Raw genomic sequence first — 18,117 nt, 5'->3', positions numbered from 1 at the left:
TCTAGAAAGTACACTTGACTTTTGAAGCTTTGATACCAATCATCAGCTAAGATGTATGTTCAGACAATCCTCTTTAAATATCACGTCTGCACATACTTTTAAGTCAAAACAGTGCTTTTGTGCAGCATCTCTTGCAATACTGGGCTCCCACTAGAGCATTTAATATTCCCTAATACTCTAATGCTCAAAGTCTTAAGCTTCACTAAATATTTAGTGACTAAGTATGTGGTGACAAAAGCAATGACTATTATTGGCACCCTTTGATGTCTAATATTAAATTTAAAGCTAAGAAATTCAGTGATTATCCAAAAGCTTCACACTTCTGAAAGTTTCAGAAATGCTGATGCCTGCTTAAGTCACAGCCTGTTTCTCTTTTACTTTTGTTAGTCGTAGAAATTTGAAACACAAGAAAGGCATTTCTGTATTTCAGTAGGCAAGTGTTTATGGTGCTTCAGTTGGAATCTTATGATTGGCCTTTAAACAATCCATTCTCTCATTACAGGGCCAACTATTCAGTGACCCTGGATGGGTTCTTAGGATGGAGAATTTTAAGGAAGGTTTATTAGATTTGACCTGCCACAAGAAGCTCAGTGCTTCAGAAGGGGTCATATTGCTAAGTGGACTTTTACAGGACACAAAGAAGACATTTTTTAAAAAGTGAATCCAGGCAGGAATATGATCAATAAGTGAGTTACTATGTTTGTTACTGTGAAGGCTCAATACTTGCTGATGTACAAATAGGTTTTGACCTTGAGTCTTCTACCTAAGCCTGACTTAGACGCCATCAAAAAATTAAAACAAACATTGCTAAATCAAACACCTTGTTAATTTAGTGCTAATGAGTTTCAAAGAATAGAAAAAAAAAATCATAAACCCTTATAAACTCCAGATTAAAAAAAAAAGTCACCCGATGAGAGTTCTAAAAGAGACAATTTGGCTCTTCAAAGCCAAACTGCTGGGGGCAGGGATGGCTCTTCATAAATAATGCTCTGGGTTAGAGGCTATTTATTGATTTCAGGACCACAAAAAAAGCCATTAATAAAACAAGATCACAAGAAGAGCTTAAAATACTTTATGTTCTGAAGAGCTTAAGGGAAACAAACAGCCCATATGTTCCAAAATATTTTTAAATAATATACATAAGATTTGGGGTTTTTTGCTCATGAAAGAGGCCGGACTGGAAGCTGAAGTCTCAGATTTATGCCTGGAACAGGTGTGGATTTCTGACACATTGTCTCCTTCCCCACAAACATTCTGACCTCAAAAAACCAACAGCAGCCACAGGAACCTGACAGTCACTGCCCTGACCTTGCAGTCCCTGGTCCTTCTGTTGGGATGGGCAGCATCAGCTGTGGGGATGACCATAGGAATATACAAGCTCCATTCCTCTAGAACAGGACTAAGGCCTGGCAAACTCTGTCTAGTACAAGGAACAACACAGCTCCAGCAGAAAAAAAATTCTATTTTTCTGAACTGTGTTTATGGGCCACACTCAAAATTATCTTCACCTCTTACACAAAACCAGCTGGGAAAGTTGCAGGAGCTCAAATATACTTGGTAGTATTTTTCCTGGTAAAAACAGGAGGCAGAAATAAGAAATCTGCCATTCAAAGGAAGTAGATTTGAAATTATCTGTTCTGATTAGTACTCTGTGTACTTCTTGGAAACCTAGGGAGACTCTAAGCACTATCTATATGCAGGACAGAATTTGCTTATTTCTTCTGACTGGTTTCAGCTCTGCTGTATTGCTTCATGTCACAGGAGCTTCACAAGAAAATGACTGGATATAAATCTCAGGGCAGTTTTAAAAGCCTTTAAAATACCAACATGGATACTACATCAAGCCAACTTCTTATATTACTGCCTTTGATCTCAAAGGAAAAAAAATAAACATAACAAAATACTATGAAAGTTACAGGCATCTCCTGCAGACCTGGCCCCAGCTGCACTGATTCCAATGAAGTGAGGACATTTTTTATCAGCTGGGGACTTGGCTTGATAAAGGTGAAGGCACTCAGCAGCATGTCAAATCAATTGTGTGCATTTAAGCTCATTTTACTTACCAATAAAGCGTCCATGCTTTGAGAAACAGTAGAGCTGTAATTCTTGCAGAAATGCAATTAATTTCTTATATGGCTAAGAAAGCAATACAGAATTAAGACCCAAACCAATATTCCCTTAAGTTCAGAGGAAGTTCTGCTGACTTTGAGGGACCTTCACCAGTCAAAATAACATAGCTATTTGTTTGGAGACCTGAGATAGGGTCCCAACAGCAGAAACAAGCCATAGTCCAGTCTGAAATAACTGTTAAATGTTCAGCTTCTCCGGCCATAAACTAAGATCCTTATTTCTGCACCAAGAATCACCTGACACAGGGCCACAGCTAGTCAAATTGTTTTTACAGGTCAAGAAAAGAGGAAGAGTCAACACAAGGAGAGTGTTATTTCAGATAACCCGGGCAGCCTAGTTCAGTGTTTGGTTTGTTGTTTTTTGGTTTGGTTTTTTTTTTTTTTTTATAATGAGAGCAGTCGATGCTAGAAGTTAATATTGTAACAATTCCTGTGGAATTCAGCTCCCTGGAGACGGCTCCGAAGTCCATGAGCAGCCCTCCCCAGCACCTCTGTGCTAGCCTCACTTACCCCCAGCCACCTTGCTCCTTTGTTGGCAGCCTGCTGAATCTGCACTTTTTTAAGGGTGACATTGTAGACAGCTCCGTCTTCTACCTCTTCACCCCCATCCTGAAATGTGGTCTGCCAGGAAAAGGAGAAAGAAAAACAAGATGAAAAGGAACGTTTTCCCCCTTCTGCTGACCACAATCAGTCCCAGGTGCTCTGCTGCTCCAGGCAGAGCAGAGGAGATGGGCAGCACAAAGTAAACACAACAATCAAAGCAATCCAGGATACCCTTAGGTTCAGGGAACACTGGAGATATTCTTGGCAAGCTGTCCTTTCCTGTGGTATCGAGGTACCCAGGCTTTCCATTTAACTGTTTTTCCCAGACCAGCACATATTTTAAATAGCTGCATAAAGTCTTCTTAGGAAAGAGTTTGGTTTTGATTAGCAGTCGTCTCTTTCCTCCCTCCTTTTCTACAGCAATTAATCTCTTTGGCCTTTCATTTGGGGAAGGATTCGCACTTTTAAAAGTGCTGAATTACTTCGGCAGACAGCCTTGAATCTTTGAAGCTACAGATCGTGTTAAAACGCAGCGACATTTTCATTCTCTTGAGAAGGGGGTATCTGAAGCGCTTGCGATTTGCTCTTCTAAAAACCCATTATTTCAAGAACAAGAAAAAAAAAAAAAACCACAAAGAAAATAAAATAAAAACTTAGCAGCTTTAGAGCCGGGGGAAAGGGGAGGGGAGGGGGCACAGCATATCCCAGTACCGGTACAGCATCACCGGGCACAGCATCGCGGGGACCGGGCAGGGCAGGGCAGGGACGGCACCGCTGGCACTGGGCAGGGCAGGGCAGGGCAGGGCAGGGCAGGGACGGCACGGCCGGTTACCATTTTCGCTCTCCACAGCAGTTTCATCCTCGGTGCTTGCCGGGCGCCTGGCCGGTCGCGGGCCGGGCCGAGCCGAGCCGAGCGGCCCCGGGGCGGCGCGGGAGGGCCGGGGCGGGGGCGGGACGCACGGACGGACGGACGGACGGACGGACGGACGGGCAGGGGGAGCGGCCGCGCCTGGCGCCGCCCCGGCCCGGCCCCCGCAGGTCTCCCGGCGCTGGCCCCGCTCGGAGCGCCCGGCGCGGCTCCGCTCCGCGGGCGCGTCCTGCCCCGCTCCCCGGCAGGCGCCTCCTCCTCTTCTCCCTTCCCCTCCCCTCGCTCCTCTGCCGGTGCCGGGGCGAGCGCGGGTCCGGTGTCCGGGCTGCCGTAAGGAAGGAATTTTAAGCTATGCTTCACTTTAAAAACTTACTTCTGCCACTTGGGAAGTAAGGAAATTAAAGGCTTTAGTAAGCACTGCCCGGCAGTCGCCGACACTGTCCTCACATTTATTCTATATCGCTCACAAAGAAGCCCCCATGAGCTCCCCTGTGGATGCTGTAGCTGTCGGCACCTGCGAGCTGACACGACGGTCTCAAGACACCCTAAAAACCCCACTAACTTCGTTGCCTCCTGAACTGTCTTTAATTACCTGCTTTTGGGGACTTAAAATAGGGATGATTCAAGTGCACAAATTCCCGTGAAAGGCAACGAAAGTTCCAAGAACTGAAACCAGACCTCCCAAAGCCCCACACTAACCTCCGGCATGTTCCTGGCTTTATTTCCACCAGTGTTAGTACCCGAGGGGCATCACAGGCTTGGGGGCTGTCAGACCTTCTACCTCTTAACACGAAAACCCATACGGAAGGCAGGAACATTCTTTTCGGCTATGAAGCCAAGACTGAGCTGCGTGGTCACAGGTGCCCTGGTCTGGTCACTTGCCAGGCTGTGCTTTTAGTTTACATGTGTGACTGGGAAGTTGTCGGGAATAAACAGACATCAGTAACCTGACTCAAATGTACTGCACCTACAAAGTGAAGTGTAGATCTCCCAGAGTCCTGTGGCTTCTCCTGTAAAAGTGCAAAGAGCATTCTGAACGCTTTAGATTTTGCAAACTGCCCTTCCACATCGTAATTTTAATGTGCAGAAAGCAGAGTGTGCATTGAAGCCCTCGTGGCCAGCCCAGCAGGTGTGTGAGTACCTGCAGAGCAAATTGCCATTGAACAGGACTAGCATACCAGCATTTGCAAATGCATATCCAGCCATAAGAAATATAACTCCAAAGCCAAAAAATTACTCTGAAATAAAAGCTTTTTTGTGTGATGATGTCCTGGTGCCACAGTACAAGCACTACCATCACTTTGGGTGGCAGTCACAAAGCAATGGCACTTACTCTGTTTCTTTACAAAAAAGAAAATGGCAGTGAGTTAATACAGTGGGAAGGAGCTCCTATATTTGGTTCAATTTAGCTTCTCTTGAATTACATGTTTTGGACTGGATGTGTACAGAACACTTTATGGACAGACAAGCTCAGAAATTTCTATTCAAGGCAGAGCACAAGCCCTCTCAGAAATTATGTTCCTGAATCCTCTTGGCCACTGACAAGTGACAGAGAGAACCTCTGTCGGGAAGGAGCAGCAGATGACATACAGTTTAGCAAGGAGCAGAAAGCTACCACTTTTCTTCATAGGATTTGCCACTACTCTTGCACAGAGTTAAATATTTTCTTCACAGATTATTTTTAGGTAGATACAATGTCCAGACTTTAGAAGCATTGAATTGTTTAGATTGAAAACAATCTCTAAGATCACTGAGTCAAATCATATCACAGTGAAAGGTTACAGAAGGGGCAATAATCAGATATTCTATTGATATCTGTCTGCCTTGGGAAAAGGATATTTCAAGGCCCCTAAAAATCTGTCTTATATATGTAAAAACTGATTCTTTAATACTGGAAAAGAGAAAAGGCATATGTAACACTTAAAGTCATTATACAGTGTACAACCACTTATTTGAGACCAAGAGACAGAGTCTGAATGCACAGGAAAACATGCACAGGAAGACCAACAAAGCTCTGATTAATCTAAAATATGTTCTGTAAAGATTTCAAGGACACAAGGAAGCCTGAAAATGAGGAAGAAGAGTCTACAACTCAGTTTATTAGAACTGCTGGTTTGCTCTTTTAGCAGACTTTAATCACAAAACTGATCTACACCAATGAACCATGCGGTCAACACCATGTTAAACATTTGGTTCTTTCCAAATCATGTTCACATGCAATAACTACATTCCAGCCAGAATCAAGCCCTGTGCCTGCCCTTTTTACCGAAGCAGAATTGTTTCTCTAATACATCTGAGCAGGCATTCCCTCCTACTCTCAACCAGAGAGAAGCACAAATCCACTTGTGAATGCAGCTTTACACTTCTCACAGTGAAACATTATATAAGAAAATACTTTGAGGTCTGGAAAGCTCTCATTCTGAAGATCACTGACCACTTACAGCCTAACAAGAACTGGTCAGCTGTCTACAGGGAAATAAGGTAGTGGCAGAGTGATGATTTTCCCCGGGTTTCAGCTGTTGCTACAGCTGGCACACAGACGCCTGCATAGGAAGACAAAGCACAAGATCTATAAAGCAGCTGGAAATAAAGAACAGCTCATCTGACTGCCCCTGCTCAGGGCCTGACAGGAGGAGAGGAGGAAACAGAAGTCAGAGATACCCGAATATGGAAATTATTTGGGAGAGCAAAGGAAAAGGAGAAAGCAACAAGGTGATACAAGAACGAGCCCGATAGCTTCTCCAGGAGAGAAAGAAATCACACAGCCTAAAAGGACAAAGCCATGTATAGGAGGGGTGCATGCAGCTCATTTCACTGGGCAAGGATGTTCCCTGGGAGATGGGGAAAAAGTCACACCACTGTCTCTTTTTTAAGTTAAGCCATAATTACAAGAAGGTCCTTTCAAGGGCAGCACCAGCTCAAGCCATTTCCAGTCCTTGGTGCTTGAGTAGGCCAGGAGCCAGAACTGGTTGTGTGTTGGTTATGCAAGACACTTCCCAGTAACCATGCCTTTGTAGTCAATATCTTTGTAGTTTTACATTTTTCTCCAAAGCAATGCCACCTTAAGGGCATTACCTAACTGTTAATTGAAAAGGAAAATTCCATTAGATACTCTGTTCATTCTATAGGAGATACAAGGATCCATTATCATATAGAAAAAAGCCTGTCCAAAGAGACACCCGTGCAATGGATGATGCCTTTGAAGTGAGTGCCTACAAAAGAAAATAAATACTGTTTCTGTTAAGACTATCTCATTAATTGTTATTCATCTGGTTTCTTTAAAACATATTTAGTTTTTAGTTCTTGCTTTTGGTTTATGGAACGTGCACTCAATTTGATAACTAACAGGTGCTGTGGCCTACAGCTCTGGAGATTGAAACTAAAAAAAAAAATCATATGCAGGTGAACCACAAAAGCTAGATAATGCAGACACTATAGAAATTGAATCACAAATCAGTTTTATATTGTGTTTCTTTGACAGCCCACTCTGACATGAAGCTTGCCACCAGACAGCTCTCCACCATGGGCACTACAGGAACTTCTTCTGGGAGTGTTCCTTTACATTGTGCACACCCAAGTTCCAGCTTCCCACTCCATTACACAGTTAGTTTGTCATGGGCTGCTTTAGAGCTGCTTAATATTCAGTGCACTGCAATCTCCTGAAGGTCCTTTATTGCACAAAGCACCTCACGGGCACATATCTCACATTTCCATCAGCACAGGCAATGCTCTGCACATGCTGCAAGCTGACGTAGAAGGGAGCAGAGGTGAGCCAGGTCTTCCATCTGCCTCATCTGGGATTAATAAATTTGGTTATATATATTCTTTAAATTACTGAGATGCACTATGATTACACATCAGCCAGTCAGAAAAGTTGTTAGAATCAAACATTGAATTTCAATTACAAACTACTAACTAATCAAAGTGAACAAAATGCTACCTTACACACTGTATGTCTGCTTTTTGACTGTCTGCAACCTTTGCAAGCCTCACTCCTGTGCAAAAGGGAAAACACTGCTCCCCCTTCACTCTGAAAGACTGACAATGCATTTGCAGCTCAGTGAAGAACCAGACACACAAGACCATCATAATCTGTCTTCCTGGACACCAGAACTAAAGAGAAGCCTTCAAGTAATTGCAAATATTAACCAGCTTCATTGTAAAACACCAGAGGAAATGCATCAGAGCTCCCATACATAAAACTAAATTAATGTTTCATAAGGCTGCATAATTAACTATGCTAAGTCAAAAAATTGTGTAGTTAAGGAAGCACATCCAGCCATCCCTGACCCTCTGATTTCGCATGTGATTGCAATTTGATAGGCATGCACTGCTTCACAGGCTGTGCTGTGCAAAGAGACGTAATCTCAGATCTGGGGGGCATATCTCCTCCAGGAACAGCGAGTCCCTGGACTCCCATTGGGAAAGCCTTCAAAGCAATCCTGCGTGCAGCACCAGGGGCACGTCGCTGGGCAGTGCGCGCTGCTGCGTGGGGAGGAACAGCAGTGTGGGGGACTCCCTGAGGAGAGCAAGCAGTGCTGTGTGCCTCAGAGTCTGGGCTTCACCCTGTTCCCACTCACCCACACCTGATCCCTGCTCACTCTCTGGGCTCCTTGGAAATGATTTTGAAGTCACCTGAGGCTGCAGGCCCTAGAATTTGACTTTCAGTTCCCCGGACCACAAAACACCCAGAAACTTTGCGTAAACCGTAAGTGCTTTGAGAGGTCTCTTGTTCCTGTTCCACGTGACCCTGCAGCTTCAGAGCAATATCTTTCTCTCATTTTGTGCTGCAGTGCTCCTCAGTTGCTCACAGTAAATCCTCTCTGCTGCACATTTCAGCAGCTTTGAAGGAAGAAACAACACCCCGGAGTGCATGCTGAGAACATTGTTTTCTGAGGCTCACAGCTCAGTCAAATCAAGCCAAAACTAAGGCACTTCATAGTTATGGCTATTTCAATGCCAAATTTTAGCCCACAGGCCTCAGCTACTCACACTGTAGAGCTGTTCAAACGAAAGCAGCAAAACGTCTTTATGAAAGGGAAAAATAGTTTTCCACTCTCCTCATATTCACAAATGGATGAAATGTTTTCACTCAAACTTTCCAAAAAGTTCACTTTTGAGCAGAGGCCAAGGGCTTTATTTGAACAATTTTAAAACTCTCTGCAAAGAATAAATACTGAATCATATAAAAATGCACTGCTCAATTACAAATTTGACTGTGGGTAACTCTCCTGAAATCAATTCCATTGTCATGGGACCTGAATCAATCTCAGTGCTTACGCAGAACTAATAAAAATTATCCCTGCCTTCTCCAACAAGAAGTTATGGAAGACTGAGAACAGAAGGCTAATATATCCAGCAATCATTTCATCTGTACAAGAACACAACAGTACCATAACAGAACATACCAAAATGCCTAAGCCAAAATCAGCTTGTCACATACAAAATACATCAAATGGCTCCCACATTGTTACTCAAAAGATTGTCTTCACTTGTTTCAGATCTCTTTTTCTGCACTTAAGTCAGGTTTAATAATTAAATTGGCTATTGCATAAACATGTATTGGGTTGATTTAGCACAATGCTGATTTTCCCTCATTGCTCTCTTAGGCTGATTCTCTCGATAGGCTGATTCTCCATAAGAAGCTTCATACTTTCAATACATTTACAAATTTATCATTTATATTATTGGCTAGTTAGTACTCAGCCCTCCCCCTCATTCCCAAATTACTTGCTATGGTTCCTGTTCTTTTTGAGTAAGCTTTAGCTTCCAGAAAAATAAATTTAACTATTTGATTAAATGTGTTCTCAAAACTTCCCTTCTGCCCTGTTTCATTTTGCTTTGATTACAGATATACTGCACATATGCCTTTTATGGCCCTGTTACAGTATGTTTAAACTGGATAAATCTCTGTTGGCTATAAGGATTTCCATCTTCTAATTCTGGCACAGAGTCTTTTTCATTTTTCCTCTTTAAAGATAAATATTTCCTGCTCTAGAAGCCTGTATCACTCTGGTATCCTTTAGTCCAAGCACTCCCCAGAAGATTCTGGGCTAATTAATTGGAGTGTCTGCTATCTGGGATACTGGGAGTACTTCCCCATCTGTCTGGAGCCCCCTGTCCCTCTGAGCAGACCTTTGCCAGTGAGCTCTGTATTTAAATCTAACTAGTTCAAAGCCCAAGGATTTAGTCCCTCCCACCCATTGGGTTATAATCAGATGGCAGCATGTCTTAGGTTTGACTCACTCCCTTCATGCACACACTTAGTTTCCACAACAGGTAAATGAAGAGTTTCAAATTCAAGGCTGTTCCTACAAAATATCCTAGTTCTTGTATTTTCTTGACCTCTAAGATTAAAATAACAAGTATAAATTAATTGTAAATCCTTATAATAGTTTATGTTATTTGCTTTTTTTAGTCTAAATGATCCATATCAAATTTATGTCCCCCCTTTATTGTGGGACAGATTCCAGGATGCTCAGAAGTTCCTAGACCCCAATTTAAGGAGCCTGTTGAATGCCTGTCATATCAGAGAGATCTTCTAGATGCTGGAGATGGTTGCACACCATGGACAATTTTCTCAGACATATCTAAAACAAAGTCTTGCAAGATTTTTACTGACTCAAAATTTTTCCCAGCACTCAGGCAACAATAAGCCAGAGTTGTCATCATGTTTTCTCCTCTTCACTGGGCTAAAAGGGAAACAACTGAAGGGAAGCATGACTGCATCTCATCTACAGGTCTCTTGATTTTTTTAATGCTACATTCATTCTATCTGACTTCACCAAATCCTTCAAAGATTGTATAGCCCTTCTACAGAGCCCAGGAGGCCCTATTAAATCAGACTCCTGTTAAATCAGAAAACTTCTCCACAGCTTTCTTTTGTGCAGGGAAGAGCCACAAACAAGAGAATCGTAAACAAATATGCAACAGATAAATCTAGAAATAGATATAATGGTCCCTCTGCAACCACATAATGTTTTTTCATCATAAATGCACCTCAAACAATTACAATTTCAGGGCTTTACTAACTACTGCAGCCTTGAACCCTGGAATCTCTAAATTAGAAATTGTATCTTTTGAGTGCAGCACAATAAAATCCAGATTTGGGGAGACTGGGGGTTGGGGGTTTTGAGTTACTTTTTTCTTTGATTTGTTTTACCTCCTCTATCTCTAAAATATCCTACAGTCACATAAAACATTTTGTACAACAGTGACTTGCCTTCTTCAGCTTCCCTGAATCTTCCTCAGGAGAGCTGTTCTTTCATCATCCAAAAACTCTCCACTCTCCAGCAAGTTCCACCCTTGGAGAAGAAATTCTGCAACTGTTTGAAAACAAGACAAAGGCAGTTTTGAACTGCAGACAGCAACACATTTATTTCTAATGTCCATTATGTTCTCTCTCTTGTGAAACACAGCAGTTGAGTAAAGTCACAACACGGATAAGGAAGAGCCTCAGTCATGTCCATCAGATGCTGTGCCACACACAGTGGCACTCTGGTTTCATAAATGAGTGCTAAACACGTTTCTGGAAGTGGCCTATTTTGCTTGGGGAGGCAAAAATGCCTTTATCAGCATAAGTCAACTCCCATTTTTTCCATTTCTGCTGCTGTGACTCGTCTTCTACCCACTGCAGACTCTGAGCTTTCCAAAGCTCACAATCCTACTCACCAAATCAGTAAAAATGCAGCATTAAGACTTTATTTTTCATTCACTTATTTAATACTCATTTTTAAGACCCCTCAAAACTCAGTCTCACTTTTTGACTCTCCTTATTTTCATTTTAGAAGGTTTTCATCTCTAGTGGTTCTTCTCACAGATCAATGCCTGCCAGAAGCTCTCCAAGGATAAAGGCTTTGTCTTTTATATGCTAACACTATACCCTTGATAACTGTCGTGGTTTCACAGCATTCAAAGGAGGGATCACATTTTCATGGGGGCACTGGCATTGTGCCAGTGTCAAACCATGACAATAACCCATTTCAAAACGATACACCCAGCTTTGAGGTGCACCTTTATCCCAATGCCAGAAATGCAACTATGAGACAGAAGCAATATTTCCTTTACTAACAGATGTTTTAAAAATGCGCAGTCCTTTTTGAGGCACATACTAGTGATTTATAAATACTTGTTTTTGTTGGTATTTACCTTCACACTTTGCCCTACATCTTTCCCCCTGTTTGTTCTCCCTCTGTTCTGCCTTTTGATTTCCATGCTGTGCTCTGAGACAGACTCCTGCCCACTTGCAGATGTTCCAGGACAGGGCACAAACCCTCACTATGACCTTTGGGCACTGTTACAGTGCAAGGACAGATTTTATGATGGATCTCTGAAGTCCAACATCCAGCACTCCTGCCACTGGTACCACTGGGATGTAGAGTAATAGAGCACAACTCACCTTGAACAAATGATCAACACCTACTAAAAATGCTGGGAATTTTTGGGAGCAGCACACTCCAGCTAAAAAAGAAATCCCTCTTGCTACTTGGCTGCTGCTGTCATCCATCTGTCACTTCCTTGAAGTGCTGCTGGTGACTTCAGCAGATTCACTTGCAAGGGAAAGGTGACAGGATTAAACCCACAGGCTGTAAACACTTCACTCCCCTCTGGGATCACCTGGCTTTATTATTATTGGCACATCGTGCTCAGGCAGCAAAGACATTCATTTAAGGATACTAGTTTCTATTTCCAACTCTATTACATCTATTTTTGTTTGAACTTATTTAAAGACAACATTATCAAGCCAGGAACAAAAGGCAGGAAGGAGATGGAAGCCCACAATGCTCTACACAATGACAGGAAACAACCTGTGTTTTGACAGTTCCCCCAATTCTCTTCCAGATGATCTTTACTAAAGAATTAGACAAAGTCCAAAAAGCAAAATAAAACCCAAAACCCTGTGAAGAGGAAATCCTCTTGTATAGGTGCTAACAGAGTGGAAAATTTTAGAGAAAATTCAGGTCTAGCATCTAGCCTACTGACAATTTACTGAGCAAACTCAAACCCTATCCACTGCACTGGGATGACATATTTCTATTTCTAGGGTTTTACAGAAAGACTTCCTCAAAAAAACCAAGACCTTCAAAACTGGCCAAAGTTGAACGCTGTTATGCAAAATTGTAACAAAAGTTGGCGCAGAAGCCACTGTTTTGTTCTGTGGAGATCAGCTGGAAATACAGGAATAAACAGGATGGAAGAGCTTCTTTTCAGGGGCATATTATAAACAGCAAATTAATTGTGCAATATGTTACTATGCTCAGGGAGATGAGCTGGACTGAAAATCAAAACCTGGAGTAGATAATTATAAAATGTGCATTAAAAACCATTAAACCACACAACAAAAAGTCAAAGGAATATTAAATTCTTTCACTTTGGGTTATAAGATGAACACTGAGAGATCCATGGAGGAACAATTCTGGTAAAGTTACTCCATATTTGTCCACAGCTGAATTTTCAGGACATATATATGCAGTAGATAGGCAATTTTTTCACCCACACCTGCCTTCTGCATTGCAGAGATTTTGCAACATCCTCAAAAAAAAAAAGGTTTAAACATACAATCTTTCATTCACAAACCAGTTCTGACCTGAAGCCACCTTGCTAGAGAGGCCTATTCAAACTGCAAGGCAAGTCTTTGGCAATAGTGTCAGCAAGAACACAAGAAAGAGTCAAATATTGCAAAGTAATACAGACGTACAAATAAAGTGGTCACCAGCGCACTGAAGAATGGACTAAAATATCCAGTGCATTCCCCATCCAGCACTAGGCAGCATTAGGTCCCAGTATGTTTCAGTGATTACAGATTTATCCTGGATTAAATCTGCAACAAGAAGTGAAGTGGCTCCACATCTTCCTCTTCCCCCAAATATATGTCAATTATTCTTTACAGATTGTTTTCTAATCCTTTCCTTTGCAAAGCAAAAAGAAAGCAAAGAAGCCACAACTTTATCTTTTTTCTTAAGGAAAAAAAAGATAATTTAAGCTCCAGCCACACAAGCAGCCAGATGTGCATTCATCACCACAACGTGGCATGATGTGTCACTTGAGAATTTGGCACTCACTTAAAAAAATGAATTCTGCTTATTTTTGTTCCACTGGCTAGTCCAAAACCAAGTGCAAAGTTGCATAATCCCTCCAATTCTGTTGGAGAAATAACAGTCAGAACCAAGATCCACGGAAGAGGGAAGAAAAAAAAAGAAAAAAACCTCCCAGCCCTCTTTTCTGGATAAGATGTTATAAATTAAGAAGCAAGAGTTCTGTAGAGAAAGCACTGCTTTTACTCTCCCAGGCAGGCGTCTTGCTCTTCCAAGTGGACTCCAGACTTCATGCATTTCTTTCCCTCTCTCCCTTCCTCCCCCAACCCTTTATGACAGTATTTGGCAGGAACTCCTAATTAAAAATAAAAAACAAACACCAGACTGCCTTTGTGCTACCCCAGTGAACCTCTCTGGGGAAATGGTGTTCTTTGCTCAGCAATTCCTGTTCAGCACAGAATGCTAGCACGAGGAAAGCAGCTGGAGTGACTTCCTATTCTCCATTCAGGCCTGGCAGCCTCAGAACAAAGCCTTACAAAAAGAGAGGCTGAAACCAGCGGAGAATCACTGACAAAGAAGTGCACAAGGACTCTGGCAAGATGTTATTTCCAGTGCTCTCACAACACAGGCCTCAGTAACAACCTGAGCCACCAGAGGCCTGGAAAAGCCAGTGGATGGTTGTGGATAATTCTGTGGCTGCAATCCCAACAGCTGCCATGCAGACACGCAAGGATATTGTCCAGTTCAATCTGAACACCAAGAGATTTCCTGCAAATCCTTTCCACAAGCAATTCTAACAATGCAGCTATCACCACATCACCCAAGCCTTCAAGATTGCTTTGATGGACATTACTTTTCTTTCCTGAGAAAACATAATGTCTATTTACAAGTGCATGGAAAGGCAAGGTTTAATACAAGGATTACAGCCATTAAATCCTCCTATTCTTAAGTAGACCACCCCCTGAAATTTAATGTGAAAATCCATATATTACTTGCTAATTTCCTTATGATTAAATACCAAAATCCAAAGCATCTGAGATCATAGCTGAGTTCTGGAAGAGACCCAAGAGTTAAATCTCCAGGGAACTCAGGCAAGGCTGATAATTGGGTTCAGACAGGGATATATATTTGGGTTTTTATGACAGTGATACTGGATAACACTCCAGCCTTGCATTTATCCCTCTTTTTCAGCTCCACTAATTTTTTCCTTTTAAGAAAAGGTGACCTTTTTACTTGCCTCTCATCACTAATCAGATCTAGATAACCCTAAATAACCTTTGCAACAGCCTGGATACTGAGGGTTTAATGAGTGGGAAGAAGGGAAAAGTGTTGCCCCTCCAAGGCAATATAACTCAAATTTGAAGGTCTGGCCTTTTCCTGAGGCTGTGTCACCACAACACTCTCACAATTGCATCTCCATAACAGGATGGGTCCCCTTCCTCCTCTCCCACCTCCTTTTCTTTAATCACCATGGATTTCCTTCCCCGTAACCTTGTTGCCAGCTCTCAGCCTACTCAGTGGACAAATTACAGATTCCTCTGGTTCAGGCAGCAGTTGAGGGACGAGGAAAACAGTTCCTCCCATAGTATTTAGACAGGAAGGATGGAAAAAACAATCCAAAGGAATATTCAACTGATTAAATGTTGATTAACATAAAAATACATTAAAGGAATGCCCTGCATGTAACATAGAGGGCATTAATGAACTTGCTCCTACATGTTTAATCAAAAGTCTGGAGAAAATATTTGTATCACATCCATGTTATGACTAGTTCCAGGAGCAGCCCTCTCCCAGAACAATCGTATGGCAGCAAATCCTCTGCCTGTGCTAACCTGCCCTCTCTAATCTTTGGTCTCTGTGCACACACAAGAACAGAATACACCACCCAGATCAAACACAGATATTAAACAGATATGCTAAAAAAAGAGAATTCACAGAAAAACTTAATTAATCTCCAGGGCAGGGAGACACCAAGGACTATGGAATCCCTTCTCAGGACATTATTGTGCTTATTGTGCTGCTGGAAAAGTATCTTATCTAGGTCACTGTTTTGCCTTTTCCTGCTCATTTATTTGAGGAATTGTTTTACAGTCTCCTTTGAAGTAGGTATTCAGGCCAGCAACAGTGCAAAGTGGGGAAAAGGGTATCTTCAAAAATGGTTAATGAAGACCAAAAGGGAATTTTTGTAGTTTGTCATGTTTTCCCTGCAAATAAAGGTTCCATTACAGCTGAGAGGGGACCTACACAATGATAGCTCAGAAAGGCCATTGTGGGTCTCAAATAATGGATTATGAACATACTTTGGTTTTTCTTTATTTTTTATTAAGCCAGGGCAGTAAACCCTGAACCTCAGTACTCCCTGCCCATGGCAGGCAGTTGGAACTACATGACCTTTAAGGTCCCTTCCAACACAAACCATGCTGTGACTCTCTGACAGTCTATTTACCTCCTGCAATTACTTTGCTGCCCTTAAGCCAATTTCCAGCAGAAAAATGCCAGCAGTCCCAAGCTACAGCCACAGTTCCAGCTGGACTGCAGCTTCCCAAGCTGAGGCAACTTTGGGGAACATGGGACATATCCTAAATTCCTCCTCTATCAAGGAGGTGGATGGTCCTGCAGGTAGGGCTGATACAGGAATAAATTTTCCCACTAGCTGTTTTCTTCATAATAAGGGGTTAGTGGTGGGTGTAATATATGTATATATATGTGTGTGCATGTGTTTGTGTGTTTGTGTGTGTGTGTGTGCGTGTGCGTGTGTGTGTGTGTGTGTATTTTTTCTTCCAGGGTTGTTGTTTTCTCTTAAGAGGAACCTCACAAAGCTGTGTCATTTCCTAATTAATAAAAGGATAATTATTATCTACACAGGCCAAGTGTAACTTTAAAAAATAATTTTATACTTTAGAGCAATGTTTTCACTTTGGGATTCAATATCTTTGTTAATATACAAAAGGTCATGTAGAATGGGGCAAGTGAAGCACAGAACATTGTTGCCCAGCAAACAGAGGTTCTTTCATGGAATCATGAAATGTGTTGGAAGGGACATTAAAGGTCATCTCATTCCACCCTGCAGGGACATCATCCCCTATCCCAGGTTGCTCCAAGCCCCATCCAACCTGGCCTTGGACATTTCCAGGCATGGAAGGGATGCAGGAATGGGATATAATCACTTAGAGTCACTTGGAAAGGGGAACGTGTGCAACAGAGAAATACCTGCAAACCATTGGCCTGGTTTTGGTACATAAGCAGCAAGGCAAAATGAAAACCCAAAAAATCCAAATGTAATAAACTGTCTGAAGAAAAACATTCATTAAATCAAACATACAGCAAGTACTACATATATATAGGAAAATAAATATATCTTGCCTTCACCTGTGCAGTCTGACTCCATTCAGAGCAAAGCTGGCAGAAGCAGCTTAAACCAAAGTTCCATAGTGATGTAAATAAAGATCATACCTGCAGCAGCCATAGAACAGGAGCTGCCAGACCCTCAGCTCCTGGGCAAGACTTGCCCACCACAGGGGCTGCATAACTCAGGCAGGTCTGGGAGTATCCAAATGTCTGAAAATGGGCACATAGAGCTGACCTACACATATCACAGGAGCTGGAGTGAATTCCCCTCCTCCATACTGGATATATCAATGTATTCAACCATGACATAAAATAAAAAAGTTGGCTTTTCTTCCTCTTAAAAAGGGAAATAGCAATACCCTGAAATCACATGGCTTCCAGGCAGCTTCCCAAGCACATTTTATGTTCATTGACTAAAGTAATACCCAACAATGGCAATTGAAAGCAGATTTTCCTACACTATAAAAAGTCTTATTCTATTAGAAAATAGCAGGTCTTATTATTTAGCCAACACCCATCCTTGCATAGTGAAAGAAAATGAGGTATCCAGATAGAGAAAGAGGAATTGTTTGCAATGCCCAGGCTCACCACATCCCCAGTAACTCTGGGTGCTCCCAAAGTACACCAAACTCTGCCTTCTCTTTTTTCTTGACATACAGCCAGCATTTTTCAGTTTGATAGGAATCACCAGGCAGCTGCTCTGGAAGGAGGAGATGGTAGGTGTAATTACTGCCCTGGTTATCAGGATTTGCCTGGTTTACTCTGTGAACGGAGTCACAACTCCAGTGGGTTTTCTGCCAGCACAGCTCTCCTCATTCCTAGAGAAGAGCATGAAAGGAGACAGGTGGAAACGAGATCAGAATTGGACTGAACATTGGTGCAATATTCTACATGTACAAGGCTCATAGTTGAACCAAAATTAAAATGACCAGTACTGTCTGTCTCATTGCACTTAGGCCAGTAATTGGTAAAACTTTCCCTAGTCCTGTGCTTCTGGAAACCATCCAAACTCCACTGATCAGCATGGAGGCAAATCTGTGTGCACATTAATCATTTGACCCCAAATCTTAAATTATTTTCTGAACTGATATTTTATAGGAATGAAATATGTCTCTTTGAGTCCCAAGAATCATCTTCATTTTAAAGGGAAAGAAGATGAAGCAGAATATTATATATATATACACATACACACACA

The 18,117-nt window shown here is 42.0% G+C and overlaps 1 protein-coding gene across 5 annotated transcripts in view; it reads right to left on the bottom strand.

Moving 5' to 3' along the window:
* Positions 1-18,117, bottom strand: part of RGL1 (ral guanine nucleotide dissociation stimulator like 1) — a 73,302-nt gene that overhangs the window by 49,374 nt on the left and 5,811 nt on the right. The window contains exons 5-7 of one of the 5 annotated variants that reach the window (XM_085586591.1): positions 17,511-17,740; positions 10,763-10,859; positions 2,640-2,750 (exon numbers count right to left, since the gene is read on the bottom strand). Coding sequence is in view for 2 of the 5 variants with exons in the window: in XM_085586587.1 (XP_085442713.1) it covers positions 2,640-2,750; positions 2,904-2,981 (189 nt within the window). In the remaining 3 variants the exon portion in view is untranslated. The other 4 variants (XM_085586589.1, XM_021525119.3, XM_085586588.1 and 1 more) reach the window with 4 other exon arrangements.

The sequence above is a fragment of the Lonchura striata genome, chromosome 8 (genome assembly GCF_050655825.1).
Source record: "Lonchura striata isolate lonStrDom1 chromosome 8, ASM5065582v1, whole genome shotgun sequence".
Classification (NCBI taxonomy): Eukaryota; Metazoa; Chordata; class Aves; order Passeriformes; family Estrildidae; genus Lonchura; species Lonchura striata.
The sequence above is the reverse complement of the archived record's forward strand: the minus strand, read 5'-3'. Positions and strand labels throughout refer to the sequence as shown.